Below are 17,843 nucleotides of genomic sequence, written 5' to 3'. Positions count from 1 at the left end.
CTGAATAGACATACTGCTCTTCAGAACTGATACAACTATTTTTATCTAAATTTTACTACTATATTCACACATTAGTACAAACTCACAATGCAATTACAACAATAAAACACATTTAATATTTTTTTTTTTTTTTTTTTTTTTGCAATTTGCACTATCAATACTATTGCCCTTTAAGGCTGGCATTGAAAGTTGGAAAAAAACCTTCTTTGGAATGTGGTCTTATCTGTTGACATCACTCACTGAGTCCTGTGCATCCATTAGCACCACCTACTGGGCTGAAGTGAATGTATCAGCGTTAAGGGTCTGCCAGGAGTTATGGGGCCGAGCAAGATGTGATTAAATACTTTAATTGCATTAATTTTGTGTAATTAAAGAATTTAAATGAAATAATGTAAGGTTATTTGCATAATAGATATAAGTTGTTGGCTACATAACAAAAATAATGATAGATTAAGATAGACAGAAGGAATGATAGGGATTCAGCTGAACAGCGACGTACGTACAGGAAATTAGACCAAATTATCACTTATTAAATAACAAATGCGAGACAATGAGACTTTTATAAACTGCGTGTTTCAGTGTAATAGAGTTACAACTACCAGGAGACAGTGGCAAGCGTATGACAACTGATAAAAGTCAGGACTACGGCTCCCAAGCAGAGGCATGTCAGTGTAGTCACTACACTGTAGTGACTGACTGCCGCCCTCCCTTGGCTGAATGTTTTAGAACAGCTAAAATTGCTTTCTCGTTAATTAAATAAAATTTGACTCTGTATCTGAAATTAAAAATAAAACTTACCTATCCGCAATATTATTGGTGAATTCGCACAAGAACCTCTTTGAGTATGCTTCAGACGTCATAGCAACTGGCTGAATTTTGTTCCTTTTCTCTTCGCGTCTTCCTTCATTTGACGGTATCTCCCGGTGTAATAAACGAGCTAACGCTGCCTCAAGTGACCAATCAGAGCAGGCGTTTCGCCGTGTTTTCTTATGCGTCACGTGTGTTTTGTGCGGTCGATTGCGACCGCAGATGGTTCGTCGTCTGCTTCTCGCATGTCGCTGCTTTATCTCCTGTTGTTTAAACAGCGTCTAATGAAAACAACAGAGTCCGTCCTGTTGGAGGGACTCGCCATCCGGTACCGAACGCAACAGCCTGCGTGAAATAGGGAATGAGCGACGAGACAGCACCGGACTGCTGGAAGAGAAACTCCGGGTGCCCCAGGTGAAGCTGCAGGGGACACATGCTAAGCTAACTTAGCAACAGTACCTTGTGGTGCTTCTAAGTATACATTGAACGTAAAGTAGTGTTTCACTGTTGTAAACTGTATGGTGAATTGTATATTTTAATTGGGTTTCACCTAAGCGAGCTGTAGGATATTTTTTGATAGAGTTAAAGGGAACGTGGACATTAAATACTGTCAGAGAGATTTAAGTGTTGTATTGTTTTGCACAACATAAACAGAATGCATGGAACTGCTCTGGTTGTCAATGGGTATTTACCTGAATAGTGGGTGTTTCCTGGACAATTACATTTGTATTCGTTAGATATGAACAATTTAGCAAATCGATTTCAACAACACATTTGTAAAAAGTTTATACTTTTTGCTAGCAAATCGATTTCAACAACACATTTTAGTTTATACTTTTTAGTTTATACTTTTTACAAATTATATAAAACATTTATACTCAGAATACAGGCAGGCTTGCCCAGTGTGCAGGTTAACAATTCAAAATTGAGTAATTAGCATCTATCAAATATTTGGACTGATATCTTGTCTCATGTCTTATTAAATAAAGCGTAAGCAGAGAAATGTTGGTCTGTCAGCATCTACATTAAATAAACTGTGAACCATGTTTCCTGGAAATGCTTTTTTTTTTTTTTTTTAGCTTCTCTTATCAAAATGTCATCTGACGTGACACGCAACCTGTGTTTGGTTGTTGTTTTCGTTCAGTATTGAGCAAATGCTGGCCGTGAACCCCGGAAAGACGCCCATCAGTCTGCTGCAGGAGTATGGAACGCGGATAGGCAAGACCCCTGTGTATGACCTGCTGAAGGCAGAGGGACAGGCCCACCAGCCCAACTTCACTTTCCGAGTCTCCGTTGGAGAGATCAGCTGCACCGGTCAAGGCCCCAGCAAGAAGGCAGCCAAGCACAAAGCAGCTGAAGCTGCTTTGAAGATGCTCAAGGGAGGTCTCGGAGGTCCTGCAGGAATTGGTGTCGCAGAAGAAGGGTTTATCGTTGTTGATGTTTCTACTGATGGAGACAGGTCAGTGTCTTCTTTTGCACATTTGCATTCCATTGCTGTTAGAATTGTTACCTGAGATCTGAGGAGTGCAAGTAATTTTTTTACTTTTTTTTTTTATGCAGATCCCAGACAGAGATGAAGACGTCAGGCAGTTCTCAGCAGTCTGAATGTAACCCTGTAGGGGCTCTCCAGGTGATTAACTCTTCTTCTTAAAATATCTTTACCATACCATTTTATGATTATTTAAAAAAAAGTTAATATTTGTGATCTTCTTTTGCCAGGAGCTAGTGGTGCAGAAAGGATGGCGTTTACCAGAATATACCGTCACCCAAGAGTCTGGTCCGGCACATCGCAAAGAGTTCACCATGACCTGCAGGGTCGAAAGATTCGTGGAAATTGGTAAATGTGGTTCGAGTCCGTAACTGCGCGTCTCTCTGTGTGTATGCGTGTTTATTTACCCTGGCTTTGTAAATACTGCTCCAGGAAGTGGGACGTCCAAGAAGCTCGCCAAGAGGAACGCAGCGGCGAAGATGTTGTCCCGCATACACGATGTCCCGGTTGACCTGAGGACCAACAATGAGGCCGAGTTGGAAGACGACACCTTTACTATCGTAAGAAACAAACGCGTTACCTGTACTTATGAAAATCTCTTATGCACGCGCTCAGATTACAAATCTAGTGCTGCTAGATCTAGCTGCCGCGGACACCTTAGGTAGTCCACGCGGGTCTACCAGATGCCCCTGCTTTTGCCGCAAATATTCTCTACTGTGTACCTTATACTAACTCAAGTTTTTAATTCAGCCAATGGGCAGCAGGGCAGAGTCAGGCAAAAGTAAAGGCTTCAGCTGCACCTGGGATTCTCTGCGCAACTCTGCCGGAGAGAAGATCCTTCAGCTGCGCAGCCACCCTCTGGGAATGCCCTCAGACTCCAACTCCTGCTCCCTGTTGAACGACCTGTCTGTTGAACAGCGCTTTGACGTCAGTTACCTTGATTTAGGTGAGTTGTAAAACAGCAGGCGTGTCTCTCAAGATGCCGTTCTTCGAGGTGAGGCATCACTGTTCAAGGGCAGTGGGTTGTTATTGCTCTCACACTTGCATGCCGGGATGAAGCAGTATCAGAGTCAGCAGGCGCAGTTGTGAATTCTGTAGCAAGTCAGAGGTTTAAACCCCTTCCACTGTGGGGGATGAAGCAGTATCAGAGTCAGCAGGGGCAGTTGGGATTTCTGTAGCAAGTCAGAGGTTTCCTGCATGCCAATGTGTCCTTGGGCAAGAAGCTTAACCCCAGAGTTTCTTCTTGTGGTTGTGCTGAGAGTGTAGGGATGAACTTAATTGATTACATTATAAATAGGGATGCAGAATCCAGCTAAAAATAATAATTTGAACTATATTTATCCCTTATTTGGGGAAATAGCTATTGTGTTAGCATAGCTATGCTATGCATGTGGTCCCTCTGGGAATCGAACCCAGGACTCTCTGCGGCCAAGGCAGGCGTGCTAGCCGCTACACTGTGGAACCAGCTCTGACAATAAACACTGCACTATAGCATTTCTTAAAAAAACAAAAAAGGAATTTTTTTTTTTTACACATCCATTCATCTGCACAAATTATGTATTAACAATACCTTTAATAAATCCTTAGTGACCGTATGTTATTAGATGATGTATTTATGCTATACAAAGTTTTTAAAAAATTATACATTATAAATATTGTAATGTATAATGTAATTATTTACCTGCAAGCTGAGACACTTGTGTTCTTTCTGGTTTCAGAGGAGCGTAGCCTGAGCGGCCTGTGTCAGTGTTTAGTAGAGCTGTCCACACAGCCAATCACAGTGTGCCACGGCTACGCACAGAGCATAGACGCCGCTCGAGCCAAGGCAGCCCACAATGCACTGCAGTACCTCAAAATCATGGCGGGAGGAAAGTGATGTCATTGTCCTCGTTGCAGCCTCCAACAAAGCAAACTTCACACTGCCAGGATGGTTTTTCACTTGGTGACGGAGAGGCTTTTTTGTTTTTTTGAAGAGTTAAAATCATGAAATACCTCAACTACTTTTTTTTTTTTTTTTCCCTTGACCTCAAGTTGACGTGCTGGAGCTCTGCTTTTGTCACTTTAATGTTTATTCTTAATGTTGCCCATTTTTTTTTATATAGTATTCAATTTTTGTCACCCATTTATATCAGGACTTTTTTTAACTGGAGAAAAAAAATATTTTAAATTGACTGAAGATGAATTCAGACGCAACAAAAACGAATTGGGCTTGGACTCTCTGTTCTAACGGATGGACACTAATTCAAATAGACGCTGCTGAAACCTGGAGAAACAGACTCTGTTATATGGATATTAGTAGAAAATGATCAGGTAATCTCGGCCCTGGACGCAAAGGTTGTTCTCTTTGTTCTTGAAAATGCGTTCTCACTTTTGTTTGCCTGTCCATGAAATTCATTGTCATGTGATGTTGTCACTCATTCTGCGAGGATCTGCGTTCTCTAATGTTTTTGGATCCGTATTGGAGAAAAAAAAAATTAGCTTGTTCTTAATCCGTTTTAATCATGTGAGTCTCATACTGAATTTATGGTGAATGGTGAATTTTAAACATAATCTTTGTGGAATTTTTTGTGGCAACCAAATTTGACATATTCAATTGGAATTTTAAACATAATCTTTGTGGAATTATTCATTTTTGCCTGATTATAAAATGTTTTTAAAACAGAATTTCAGGCAACCAAATTAAGCATATTCAATTTAATTAATTGAATATTGATTGAAAAAGTTAATCGGTCCCTAGGGGCAATTGGAGAGAGGGTTTTTGGGGTTTTTCTTACTTTTCCACTTAAAATCATAACATAAGAATGTTTATAAAATAACTTGGTGATTTAATAGCAGTTTTAAAAATATTACCCCAAAGTGTTTGATTAATGTGATATATATAAAAAAAATCCATCATGTAAACAGTAGACTGTTGATTCACAGTAAATCATTTGTTGACCATCTGCTTTTGCACACCACTGTTCAGTTAATGCTGAAAAGAGTTTGCACTCTCAAACATTGTTCCTTTGTACGGCGCAGGTTAACTCACTTCACCTCACTGTCACTGACAGGTTTTATTATCAGAGTGTTAAAGAAATTCATTGAAAATATTGGTCAGTTCTTGGTGCTAATAGATTTGCTGTTAAAGCAGTAGAAATTGTTGGTCGATGTATTTTATTTTTTTTTCCCCTTTTTTTGAAAGTGTGAGCTCCAGGTAGATTTTACGTTGTTACCAATAAAACGTTTTATTCAACTTTACTTCAAACTGTGTCATAACTTACGAAATTATTATTAGAAATTAAGAGATAATCATTTACAAATTTTTAAAAATATTTTATTGGACCTAGGGCTACAAAATGAACCTGACTGAGGATTGCATTTATAATTTTGTGAAATTAAAATTATAAGCATGGCCAGATTAGGCACACGGTATATTCAATTACTCTGCTGTCCATCCACTTATCATTGCTCTAATGCACAGTCAATACACGTCATTTGCGCACATTGCGGGGAAAAAAGTTTTCGTTTCACCAAAGCATGTCTCATGACGTTGAAGATGGGGGAGAGGGAGCTTTCAATATACTGTCTCTATTCATGCTTGAGCAATAAACAAGCCTCCGGTCACTAGATGGCAGCAGAGCAGGCTTCCTGTTCAACCTAGTGGGAGACTGGACGCAAAGGTTGTTCTCTTTGTTCTTGAAAATGCGTTCTCACTTTTGTTTGCCTGTCCATGAAATTCATTGTCATGTGATGTTGTCACTCATTCTGCGAGGATCTGCGTTCTCTAATGTTTTTGGATCCGTATTGGAGAAAAAAAAAATTAGCTTGTTCTTAATCCGTTTTAATCATGTGAATCTCATACTGAATTTATGGTGAATGGTGAATTTTAAACATAATCTTTGTGGAATTTTTTGTGGCAACCAAATTTGACATATTCAATTGAATTAATTGAATATTGATTGAAAAAGTTAATCGGTCCCTAGGGGCAATTGGAGAGAGGGTTTTTGGGGTTTTTCTTACTTTTCCACTTAAAATCATAACATAAGAATGTTTATAAAATAACTTGGTGATTTAATAGCAGTTTTAAAAATATTACCCCAAAGTGTTTGATTAATGTGATATATATAAAAAAAATCCATCATGTAAACAGTAGACTGTTGATTCACAGTAAATCATTTGTTGACCATCTGCTTTTGCACACCACTGTTCAGTTAATGCTGAAAAGAGTTTGCACTCTCAAACATTGTTCCTTTGTACGGCGCAGGTTAACTCACTTCACCTCACTGTCACTGACAGGTTTTATTATCAGAGTGTTAAAGAAATTCATTGAAAATATTGGTCAGTTCTTGGTGCTAATAGATTTGCTGTTAAAGCAGTAGAAATTGTTGGTCGATGTATTTTATTTTTTTTTCCCCTTTTTTTGAAAGTGTGAGCTCCAGGTAGATTTTACGTTGTTACCAATAAAACGTTTTATTCAACTTTACTTCAAACTGTGTCATAACTTACGAAATTATTATTAGAAATTAAGAGATAATCATTTACAAATTTTTAAAAATATTTTATTGGACCTAGGGCTACAAAATGAACCTGACTGAGGATTGCATTTATAATTTTGTGAAATTAAAATTATAAGCATGGCCAGATTAGGCACACGGTATATTCAATTACTCTGCTGTCCATCCACTTATCATTGCTCTAATGCACAGTCAATACACGTCATTTGCGCACATTGCGGGGAAAAAAGTTTTCGTTTCACCAAAGCATGTCTCATGACGTTGAAGATGGGGGAGAGGGAGCTTTCAATATACTGTCTCTATTCATGCTTGAGCAATAAACAAGCCTCCGGTCACTAGATGGCAGCAGAGCAGGCTTCCTGTTCAACCTAGTGGGAGAAGAATTTGTACAGATAAATAAATAAATAAATATTCCTGGGCGCTCGAGAGTATTTCGATTTGGGTTTATGGATTAATCATGATTAATCTTGATACATTTATTCACTAATGAATCGTGATTATGCGTGAATAAGCCAGAGCTACGGTGACGAATCTGGAAATCACATTTACAACTGTACACACAGTACTTTGTTGTTTGTCATCTTCCACTCCTGTCTGACAGCAAGCTGCCGTCCTCATCGGCGTAACCGCTGCTGTCCGACTGCACGCTGTCCCCCCGGATCACCTCCACTGGGGTAGAACCAGAAAAACTTGTTACTCATTTGAGGCTTGTCAAATTGACAATAAATAAATTGACAATGATGATACATTTTTTACAACTTTCTGACGACCCTAGAGACAACATTTTATCAATCATTTTTTAATCTATTACTAGATATTTCAGGCGACCCCATTTGAATTCCAGGTGACCCCACTTGGGGCCACGATCCCAAGGTTGAAAAACACTGGATTAGGGTAGAGAAATGTGCAGTGACTTTGTGATGAACTTTTTCAAGAGAATTGTCTGTTAAATAAAAAAAAGATGTTTTCATCACATAACAACAAAGGCTTGTTTTTTTTTTTTTTTGTTTTTTTTTTTTTGAACAAGATCTGGCAGAGATACTTTTTATGTCTGCCCTGGAGCTGCGGCCCAGATGTGTCAAGATCAAAGTAGATTGGCTGATCACAGATTTGAGTTTTTATTGCATCTTTAAAAAGTGTGTTATTCTGTCATAGTGGTACTTGTTTGAAAAGTTGTGCTTTTGTAAACGTGTCAACATAGTTCTGATTTGGCAAAGAAAACCCAAATATACCGTACCTTTAGGCTGAGGAGTTGAGGTTAAAAGTGAAGTTGTTGCTTTTGTAGTGTTTGACTGATCCAAATCCTCTTCCTCCGTACTGTGCACCTGTGGATACACAGGATTATAAGACACATTGTATTTCAGCTTCGTATATGGAATATTTAGGTTACGTTACAAATATTGTACATTGTGTAAGTTAAAAATAATGATCAGGTTATGAAAACTCAGCAGCATTGATTTTACTATAGGGCAATTAAATGCTGTTTTAGCTCTGGTGGGCCACAGAAAATGACTTGACCTTGAGTTTGACACATGCTATAAAGTCTGTACAAAAACAGCAACGTGCTCAGCTGTTCAGGGTGGAATCTTGTTGTCCACTCAGGTAAAAAAAAACAATAACAAAAAACAACAACTAATACAATAAGTGAATGAAGTTAATAACTCCAGACTGACTTAAATACAGTTTTAATTCATTTTATCATTTATTTTTATCTTGACGTAAATTGTATTAGTATTTTAATTACTTTTTGTTTTGTTTGTATTTTATACATAGTATTGATTTTTTTAGTTTCTGTTTTTGACTGTTTTTTCAGATTCGTACATGTTATGGTACGATTACTATTTTTGTTTATTATAATAATTAGGTTTAATATGTATGTTATATTTTATTTTTTACCAAGCTTGCAATTGTCTTGCTTTTCCACTTTTCCTACTTTTCATTCAACACAGGTATTGCTGAGAAAAGGCAGAGGTATAATGATAATATAAATAAATTATATCATTTGGAAAAGTTTGGCGGGCCGAATTAAAAAGCTGACCGGGCCGCATCCGGCCCCCGGGCCTTAGTTTTCCCATGCCTGTTTTAGCATTACAGCATTTCCAGAGTTTTATATGCTGTTGAAAGGAACACATAGAAACGTAACCAATGCCTCGTACCTCCTCCAGCTCAAAAGAGTTGACCTGTTGCAGGCTGCTGCAGATGAGCCCTAGGCCCTGAGGTGGAGGAGGATTCAGGCACCAGGTCTTCCCCTTGTCAATTGACTCCTCACAGGTCTGGACTGGTGGGAAGCTTGGGGTATGTGTGGAATCTGGCGTGTTCGAGATAAGAGGAGAAGAATTCTCTTCCTCCCAGCTGTTCACTGAGCTGCCGTAATTAGTGAGGCTTCCATTCAGAGCCAGGACCGGGAGGGAAGAGGTGACAGTGCATGTGTCGTCCTCAGGCTCACAGAGAGGGACTTGTACCCAGGTTTCTTTAGCTCTGGCACACGACGCAGCGTTTCGTTGAGAACAGAACGGAACCTGGCGTACGCTTTCGGCGATCTGCGAGCAGATTCGATCGTATGCAACCAAGGAAACGGGTTTTATCTCGGCTCCCTCTGCGTGACACTCCTGCTGCTGTGACTGAGGGGAGAACACGCACTGATCTGTTTGTATCACAGTTTCTACTGACACCCATGACGAGTCTTCAGATGTTTTTGCGTTGTGAGCATCGGTCAGTCGGATGTTTATTTCCTCTCCAACACCGAGTCCGTTGCTGTTTAACTCCTTGGGTCCCTGCTGAAGAGTGTGCGTGTCCACCTCTTCTTCCGCCCTGCCGGGAAATTTAGCATCGTTTGCGACCACACCTGCGTTACCATCGATATGATCCTCGAGATTCAGTTTCTTAGCACGTCCGCTAGCAGGTTTCTCCAGCACTGTTTCTGGAATGTCAGGGAGGCTAGGCCTTTTCTTGGGTGAGGTCTGCGGTGAGGTGGAGTCCGATCCTCGGGGAGAGCCTGTGTAGAGACACATTTTGGAGACGGTGTCCTTCAGCCGCTCTACCGGAGAACGAGGTTCGCTGCGAATGTGGTGCCTATAGCATTCTAACTTCTCCAGCGTAGACGAGAAGGTAAACTCTGGAGTTTCCAGTCTCTGGAGGGGCGTGCGGGACACGTGGGAGTAGAGGCCGTAAAAGGCGTTGGCCGTTTCTGTGAGAACTTGGACTTGCCTGAAACGACCTGTAGGGTCCGATTTGGAATATCGTTAGTCATTAGTCATTAGGGTAGAATTATACACAGTAGGGGGCACAGCTCTGTGGGTTTTAGGGTGTCGTGCTGTGTTCGGGTGAGAGCTCAACCCAAAAACTACGTTGTGGAAACTGAGCAGGAAGAAGCTCACGGTTCTCTTCAAACTGAGACTGCTGTCATTTTAGACAATGTATCCTCAGAACTAAGGATAAAATAAATCATACATCTAAGATGAATAAAATAATCACCAACATGGTGCCCAGGGGTACCTGAAATAAATCATACATCTAAGATGAATAAAGGGGTCACCAACATGGTGTCCACGGGTACCTGGTAGCCCCCAGGGATTACCTAAGTCTCCCGCGTATGTTCTAATGTTGGTATGTTACAAAAATAAAAACTACCGTAATCTCCGGACTATTGAGCGCACCTGAATATAAGCCACACCCACTAAATTTAAAAAGAAAAAAAATAATTGTACATATATAGGCCACACTCTATAAGCCGCAGGTAGGATATTTACACTGAAAGATTTCTTTTCACTTTTTAAATAAATGCCTTTTTAGTGATCTGCTCCAGGGCTGAAGCTAACATCAGTTCCGGGGCTAACTCCCTTCACTTTGTGCTTGTCAACAGCAAAGGTGAACAAATCCACAGCAGAGGTAAACAAAAACAGAGTTTTAACAGCCGCTGTATAACCAACTCACGTTAGGACGATAACTGCTCTCAACTTTAGCTACCGTGCTTTAGCTACTTCGTTAGCACGAAAAAATCCATAAATTAGCCGCAGGGTTCAAACCGTGTGAAATAAGTAGCAGCTTATAGTCCGGAAATGATGGTTGTTATTTCATTGTTAGGGAAGTCTGTATCAAACAAGTAGCTCTTGAAGTTCCCTTGAAGCGGCTTTCAGTTTCAAAAAGCTTGGTGACCACTGAACAGCTGAACAGAAAGTGAGCAGAGCTTTTACGCCAAAAGTGCATTTCTGAAATAAACAAATAAACTGACAATGTTGGTTAAATAACTCTTAACATCCGGCGCCTTACTAGCAAGAGAGAGTCTGGGGTCCTCCTCCCGTATCCGCCTCAGCTGAGAGTCCAGGAAGAGGCGGAAGTTGATGCCTTCAGCCTGAGAAGGGAAGGTGAAGAAACGAGCTGGGATGCGCACAGGAACCTGCGGCTCATCGAAGCCAAAGCCCAGCTCATACAAAGTATTTTCAGCATCTTCCGCGCACATCTGCAGGACCTCTGAAACACTAGAAGTGCATGGAGACACACACACACACACACAAAAGAAATGCGTAAAGCTCAAGAATGCGCAGCACTTTTTAGGACGGTGTGTGCGAAAGCCTTACCTTGATGTAGTCTTCAGGGTGGAGGAGGAGTTGCAGGAGGAGGCCATGCTGAGATTCAGATTCAAGGACTGGAGATATGGTCCTGAATGAGAGCTGCTACTGACCAGAGAGCAGATGGATCGTAAATGAGCCCGAAAAAAAATCTGATACTTGTATGCTTCTGAGTCTACGTCAACTTTTCTCTAGTGTGGAAAGTAATGAATTACATTTACTCTCTTACTGTGTTACTGTAATTGAGTAGTTTCTGTGAGTAATTTGTCATTTTTGAGTAGTTTCAGGAATAGGTAGCTTTACTTTTTGCTTAAGTACATTTTGACATTTAAAGTAACTAAGTAACTTTTACTCAAAGTAAATTTTAAATGAAGTATTTTTTTTTTTTACTTAGAATTCAAGCAAAGTAAAGATACTTTTATTTGATTACATTGTTGGTACTTTTTCCACCTCTGTACTCAGGTACACATGTTTTGTTTTGTATTTGTTTATGTATAACTATGTACTTTATGATTATGTTTGTCGGTGAAAAACACAGTAGATGAGTGGGCGGCTGAAACTGAAACTGAAAATGATTTGGCGGCTGTGGAATGACTGATACAATTAATAGAGGATGTAAAAGTAGAGTCTTTTACATCCTCTATAAATTGTATTATTATTATTATTATTATTGTGTCAAACTCATTTTGGTTCAGGGGCCGCATACAGCCTAATTGTACTGGTCCGAGTGGACTGGACCAGTACAATCATAACATGATTACCTATAAATAATAATAACAATGTTTCCCCTTTGTTTTCATGCAAAGAAGTACAAATATATCAGCTAAATCTTTATATCATTATACAAAACACTTCCTGAACATGAAGTGTTTTTTTGTTTGTGTGTTTGTTTGTTTTTTTTCAAAATTCATCAAGCACGCCAAAAACAAAACCCAAAAAGGGACAGTTTTGGTCCAGGAACCATATGTTTGACACCACTGCTCTAGACTAAAACCATCGAAAAAGACATTTTAGTTGAAAAACAGTTTGTGGTCTACTGACCTTTTTGTGTGTCGTTGCTTGAGGCAAGAAAGCAAAGCACAGCTTCTTGGTCAGCACAGCAGAAGAAAAACAGATTATTATTAGTTGTATTGCAGTGTAACATTATAAAAAAAAAGTGTGATGTTGTGGAGAAATGAGTCGCACATTTTGAATGATTTCATAAATAGAAGGCGAGCTGGTGAAGAGACCTGATTGTCACCGGTCAGTGTGTAAGTTCTTCTGCTACTCACCCTGCTTTGCTCGGTGTTTCTCCATCATTACACACAGCAGCTGATTAAAAAAAAACAAAAAAAAAACAGACATTAACATGCGTCCCAAAATCTGTCACAGGATTACTGACATACAACGGCATGTAACGTCTTGCGTCTTGTGTGTGTGGATAGGTTGGGTTCTTAAAGAAAAAAAAAATCATTTTCGCTTTAACAACTTGTCTGAATTACTTCTCGAATTAACAGGAACAAATATTCGGGCTAAATATAGTAATATGCATGCATGTGTGTGTATCAGGTCAACCTATACTTGTGGGGACAAAAACCCATGTGTGTCTTTAATATGACCTGCAAAACGTCCCCAAGAGTATAGTTTTACCAGGAACACAAAAACCAGTGTGTGTGTGTGTATATTCCTATAGATGTACTTAGTGGGGACATTTTGCAGGTCCTCTTTTTGGGTCAGATTAGAGTTAGAGAAAGGGTTAACATTATGCATTTATTTGTAAATGTGTCACTGACTGTCTACGTGAAGTGCTGACAAAACCAAACGAAAAGTGTGTGTAGGTGTGTGTGCAGGTTTGCTCACACTTACCATCAGCCCCAAGACTGATGTCATCATCGCAGTTGCTGGTTTGAGGCGATAATTCTGCAGAGTGAACACACACACTCTTTGACTTTGAATCACTTGAGTTATATATATATATATATATATACTCATCATAGGTTATACTTGCAAATCTCAAATATTTGCACTTTTGCCTCAAAATACGTTAGCAATCATTAAATTACTTTTCTACGTTTATGATCTACCAATAGGAATACAGAGCACACTAACTGCACCTCACTAATTATTGACTTGAATCCATTCAACGTTTTTGACAAGGCTTTAGTTTAGTTCTTACCCAAACTCAAATGACCGGGTTTCCGCGAAGTGGCTTCTGACCTGTAACACATATTTTATAAGTGTTTCATAGACGCGGGGGGGGGGTTGGAGCTCTCACGTCTATCAAACACTTTGAGAGGAACAGTGATCGGTCTGTGAACACGTGTCAACTTCCTCTTGTGAATGTTGACAGAAAAAATGACATCTCAAAGTGAAGTTTAACTGCCGGCTAGTGGATGTATGGCTGTCTCACTACTTCTTTCACTTGGAGCTAGTTCTTAGCACACGCAGCCATTCTGACACTCACACTGTGGTTACCCCTCAGACACAACCACTAATGCAGCTTCCTTTTAAGTGATTGCCATACGCGACAAGAAGTTGGTCGAAGCAAATTAGTATGCCATACTAATTAACTCCGCAGACAGAGATCAAAAGGTCAACTTTACGACACTTATCACTAATGCTAACAACTTAATGTTTAAGTAAAAACATTCATATTCACAGGAATACCATTAAAAACATTTCTCGCTGAAGACTTGTCAACACCTTTGTAAGCATAGTCCTCAATGGAAACACTGAAATCTCCGGTGCATCAACGTCACTGCACTGTCTCTGTGGGACCGGAGAACTCAGAGTGTTTCCATGTCTGTGCTGTTGTCTGTTAAAGCAGTTTCCAGCACCTGACACATTGGCCTTTAGAATATGTGACATAAAAAATGATGGTTATAAAAAAAAAAAATTCAGACTCACCCACAACCGAGCAGCCAGTTCTCAATCTTTCCTGTTAGGTTTCCTGTGGAAAAAAACACAAGTACATTGAGCAATCTTTAGTAAATTGATTTAAGTTTAAGGTAAGTTTCGGTTAAGTTTAGGTTAAGTTTGAGTTAAGTTAAGTTAAGTTAAGTTAAGTTAAGTTAAGTTAAGTTAAGTTAAGTTAAGTTAAGTTTGAGTTTAGACTTAAGTTTTTGAATAAAGGAAAGGAGCCTAAAAAGTACTTTTGATGGCGGCTAAGTTGTGTCGCTAGTTACAAAGTTAGACTTTTATAAAAGTAATGCAACAATTTCTGATTTACCTATAAATATAAACTGAGACTGCTGTCAATATATATATAAACAAATATATATATAAACAAATAAAGTATATAACAGTGCTGTTTTTTTCCTTTTTTAATTAGTTGCTTATTTTATTTTTATAAAATGATTTGCTTTATCATTTCCGTGCAATTGGTTGATGTCGTAACTAGTAGAAGAGTTCAAGTTAGTTACTGTACCATCGGAAAACACATCATCATCTGCTATGGAGGCAGAGGGAAGCTGACACAACGGCTCTTCGGACTCCTCCAACGTGGGCCACTGACGGCTGCTGTTTATCCATGCCCTCCGTCTCACTGTGGAGGACGAGCTGTCCATGGTCAAAACTCGGTTCAGAGACAGCAGGGTGGCATGTTGTGTCTGGAACCAGAGAGCAGGGGATGAAGAATGTTTAGTTTGCTGAATCTCGTACTTAATAGCAAGAGCGACCCAGAGGATGGACGTTCTTGGCGTCGACCGACCGATGGAGTCACCAGATTGACCCGGGGTTTGTGACTTAGCTGGTGTTCAGGTGTAGCCACTTTGTGAGGGCAGATTGATTTTTCAACACCTCAGGGACCTCGATGGTGACGTCAAGAAATATTCCAGACAAAATGAAAACAATGAAAAATGTTTTTTTCAAAAAGACAGATGAAGTCATGATGAGATAGAAACATTTGAGTGAACAACTGACTATAAAGCTGATGAGTACAGAATGTTCAGTGGAAGAAAAGGGCCATTGGAAGAAAAAAAAAATTAAAAATTAAATATATTATTGTATTTATTTATCGTGTATTTAATATATTGAATTATTTGCTTTGCCCAATCTGTTTTATGCAAAATTGTAATTTTAAACAGAATAACTAATATTTAACATATTTGATGGTATATAAATTGTAATATGTAATGTAATGTAACGACAATAAATAGAATCAATGACATAAATACAGTTTCCCCCTCTCTCAGAACAGGTCAGTTGATTTAACAGGCAAGAAAAAGAATTTTGTCATGAATAAAAAAAAAAATGCCTCGATCGTACCTTCAGGTTCAGATCACACTTTTGCCTCTGGCGCCATTTCTTTGGTTTCCTGTGGTTGCAGTGCCAGAGCAAAGAGCGTAACTTCAGCTGCTGTCTTCGACAAAACGTCTAACAACATGCACTCGTCATGTGGTTTCTTCAGTGACTGACACACCATTGTGAGTTTGGTCTAATTTTCCTCTGAAGCCGTATCAGCTCTGTATCTAAACGCGCGTGGAACGTCGCAGGGGAGCGGGTGGTGAGAATGTACGGAAGTGATTGAACGTTGCATCTGAAACAGACGTTTATCAGTTTGCAGCACATCCTGCAGAAGAAGAAGAAAAAAAATGCAGATATGCTGCTGTAAATGTCAGAGATAACAATGACTGCTCAAGTGCCTTATTGGCACTTCTTTTAACAGTTTAATGTAATGAACAGTTTAATAGTTTTTAACATAACAGTGTAGGGTTTCAGTAAAAATTGCTTTTATTTTTATTGTGGAGCAAGTCCTTCATAGACAGGGCGCTTTCGGGTGTCATCATTTATGAGGGGATTTTAATATGTAAAGTGTATGTTCCTTAACCCTTATCAAACTGTTGGTCCAACCAGTCATGGCTAAGTAGGGTCATTTTTGTGAGTGCCTCTGCATGACTCTTTACCATTAACCCTAACCCTAACTCCAAACAAACTAAGACTCGACCCTTCAAATACCCTCTCAAATGTCCCAAAAAGAGGGAAAAGTTCCCATACCCTCTCAAATGTCCCAAAAAGAGGAAAAAGTTCCCCCGCAACCATAGCATTTTCCAAAGAACATTCCAGAACCGGTTGAGAGCGCAATACTTTGAAAATAAATGATTATATTAAATGATTATATCATTATGTAAACTACAACAAATTACAGACCTGTAAAAAATTAACTTTGGTGTTTCTGAATTGTGCTAAAATACCAAGGATTACAGCTGTCATGCATTTCTATTAGCCCAGTCATAAGGGCTAATAGAATGTAAACGCTGTCATGCATTTCTATTAGCCCAGTCTAGGGCTAATAGAATGTATTAGTTTGTGTGTCTTTTTTTTAAAAAAAAAAAGGATAAATAAATATAATTAAAGGCATGTACACAAATTTATAATGGACCAAGGTGTTTCTGTATTTGGTTTGTTCAATACTGTTATATTTGTATTTGTATTATTCAATATGTATTGTTTCTTTTGTCTTGTAGGTATAATCCTGGGTCACAAGGATTTTTAATTCCACAACATTGAACAATATTTGTAACTTGTATAAATAAAAATCATTTGCAGTAACATTTATTAATACATTATGGAGCAGTTACACCTAAACATTCTACCATTTACAATGGGCTCTTCAAGAGGAACTGTGTTGTTGATTTGTGAAAATAATTTGACTTACACCTAAACATTCTACCATTTACAACGGGCTCTTCAAGAGGAACTGTGTTAATAATTTGAGACCCCAGCCCTAAAACCTAGTCTCTAAATTATTAAATTACTACTTATCCATGGCTCTTTCTATTTATTTTTTATTTCACTGTTGTATTTAATGGACATGTTGACCTTATTATGAACAGACTTATTATTAGCAGTAGTAAATTCTGTTACTCACCTACTGACTACTGTGGTCTCGTCCTCACAGAAGCTTTGTTTAGTTGTATATACAATCTATTGGTAGAATCATTCACACTTTCAGGCTAGCATGCAGCATGTGTAAACTATTCAAATTCAAGCTCGTGTGGACCAAATCTCTTCTCTCCTTTTGGATTATATAGCTACGACAAAGGCCCACAAGTGTGTGTGTCAATTTGTTTGATAAGAGGGTCAGTGTTCCGCCTGAGGATGGACTCCACCTTCGGTACTGTTTACATGGACACATGTGCTGCTTCACCGACAGCCCCCTCACACACGGAACAATGATAGGAACCCTCCCACAAAGCCGGTATTCTCCTCCCAGCGCGGTTACAGCCAGTGTCAGACAGTGAAGGGGTCTCCTCTCCTCCACCCTGACTGACTCCTCCCGCCTATCTGCTCTTTCCCAACCCACGGGGCGCCACCAAGGAGTGGCCAGTGGCCACGGAGGCAAGACTTGAAAAGCCAGCACGCCTTGCTCCTTCCCCACCTCTCTGCCCACAGAACAGTAACAACTTCTGAGTAGTTTAATTATTATTTATTATACCAAGCGCAGAGGAAGTATCGGAAATGTGACAATTTAGATAAATGCCCTGACGTATGTCGTCTTTTAGACGG

The 17,843-nt window shown here is 39.3% G+C and overlaps 2 protein-coding genes across 9 annotated transcripts; one reads left to right on the top strand and one right to left on the bottom strand.

The window, feature by feature from the left end:
- Window positions 1-725: 725 nt before the first annotated feature.
- On the top strand, window positions 726-6,758 carry tarbp2 (TAR (HIV) RNA binding protein 2). Of its 2 annotated transcripts, none has more exons than XM_025059790.1 (8): window positions 726-1,221; window positions 1,952-2,266; window positions 2,368-2,437; window positions 2,527-2,644; window positions 2,723-2,856; window positions 3,047-3,242; window positions 4,015-4,630; window positions 5,956-6,758. In XM_025059790.1, the coding sequence occupies exons 1-7, from the start codon at window positions 1,169-1,171 to the stop codon at window positions 4,170-4,172; spliced, it is 1,044 nt and encodes a 347-aa protein (XP_024915558.1). In that variant the 5' UTR covers window positions 726-1,168; the 3' UTR covers window positions 4,173-4,630; window positions 5,956-6,758. The 2 variants fall into 2 exon arrangements, with proteins under 2 accessions (XP_024915558.1, XP_008318844.1); XM_008320622.3 differs by having other exon boundaries at window positions 969-1,221; window positions 2,729-2,856.
- tespa1 (thymocyte expressed, positive selection associated 1) lies at window positions 5,588-17,843 on the bottom strand. Of its 7 annotated transcripts, none has more exons than XR_003051007.1 (14): window positions 17,206-17,841; window positions 15,603-15,906; window positions 14,764-14,944; window positions 14,244-14,286; window positions 13,513-13,553; window positions 13,203-13,256; window positions 12,629-12,668; window positions 12,399-12,443; window positions 11,367-11,465; window positions 11,059-11,267; window positions 8,946-10,006; window positions 8,027-8,114; window positions 7,158-7,458; window positions 5,588-5,932 (listed from the first exon to the last, which is right to left on the bottom strand). XR_003051007.1 is itself a non-coding variant. In XM_025059782.1 (14 exons), the coding sequence occupies exons 3-13, from the start codon at window positions 14,900-14,902 to the stop codon at window positions 7,367-7,369; spliced, it is 1,911 nt and encodes a 636-aa protein (XP_024915550.1). In that variant the 5' UTR covers window positions 14,903-14,944; window positions 15,603-15,906; window positions 17,206-17,843; the 3' UTR covers window positions 6,817-7,157; window positions 7,351-7,366. The 7 variants fall into 7 exon arrangements, 6 of the variants coding, with proteins under 6 accessions (XP_024915550.1, XP_024915551.1, XP_024915549.1 ...); XM_025059782.1 differs by lacking the exon at window positions 5,588-5,932 and adding an exon at window positions 6,817-7,157 and having other exon boundaries at window positions 7,351-7,458; window positions 17,206-17,843; XM_025059783.1 differs by lacking the exon at window positions 5,588-5,932 and adding an exon at window positions 6,817-7,157 and having other exon boundaries at window positions 7,356-7,458; window positions 17,206-17,843.

Source organism: Cynoglossus semilaevis, chromosome 11, assembly GCF_000523025.1.
Source record: "Cynoglossus semilaevis isolate Cse_v1.0 chromosome 11, Cse_v1.0, whole genome shotgun sequence".
In the NCBI taxonomy this organism is placed as follows: domain Eukaryota; kingdom Metazoa; phylum Chordata; class Actinopteri; order Pleuronectiformes; family Cynoglossidae; genus Cynoglossus; species Cynoglossus semilaevis.
The sequence above is the reverse complement of the archived record's forward strand: the minus strand, read 5'-3'. Positions and strand labels throughout refer to the sequence as shown.

Coding starts and splice junctions, on each gene's coding strand:
- tarbp2 (XM_025059790.1), top strand. CDS start 1,169: ATGAGCGACGAGACAGCACCGGACTGCTGGAAGAGAAACTCCGGGTGC. Junction 1,222..1,951: donor AGAAACTCCGGGTGCCCCAG/GTGAAGCTGCAG, acceptor GTTTTCGTTCAG/TATTGAGCAAATGCTGGCCG. Junction 3,243..4,014: donor CGTCAGTTACCTTGATTTAG/GTGAGTTGTAAA, acceptor TTCTGGTTTCAG/AGGAGCGTAGCCTGAGCGGC.
- tespa1 (XM_025059782.1), bottom strand. CDS start 14,902: ATGGACAGCTCGTCCTCCACAGTGAGACGGAGGGCATGGATAAACAGC. Junction 12,669..13,202: donor CATCAGTCTTGGGGCTGATG/GTAAGTGTGAGC, acceptor TTTTTTAATCAG/CTGCTGTGTGTAATGATGGA. Junction 7,459..8,026: donor CTCAACTCCTCAGCCTAAAG/GTACGGTATATT, acceptor GTTCTACCCCAG/TGGAGGTGATCCGGGGGGAC.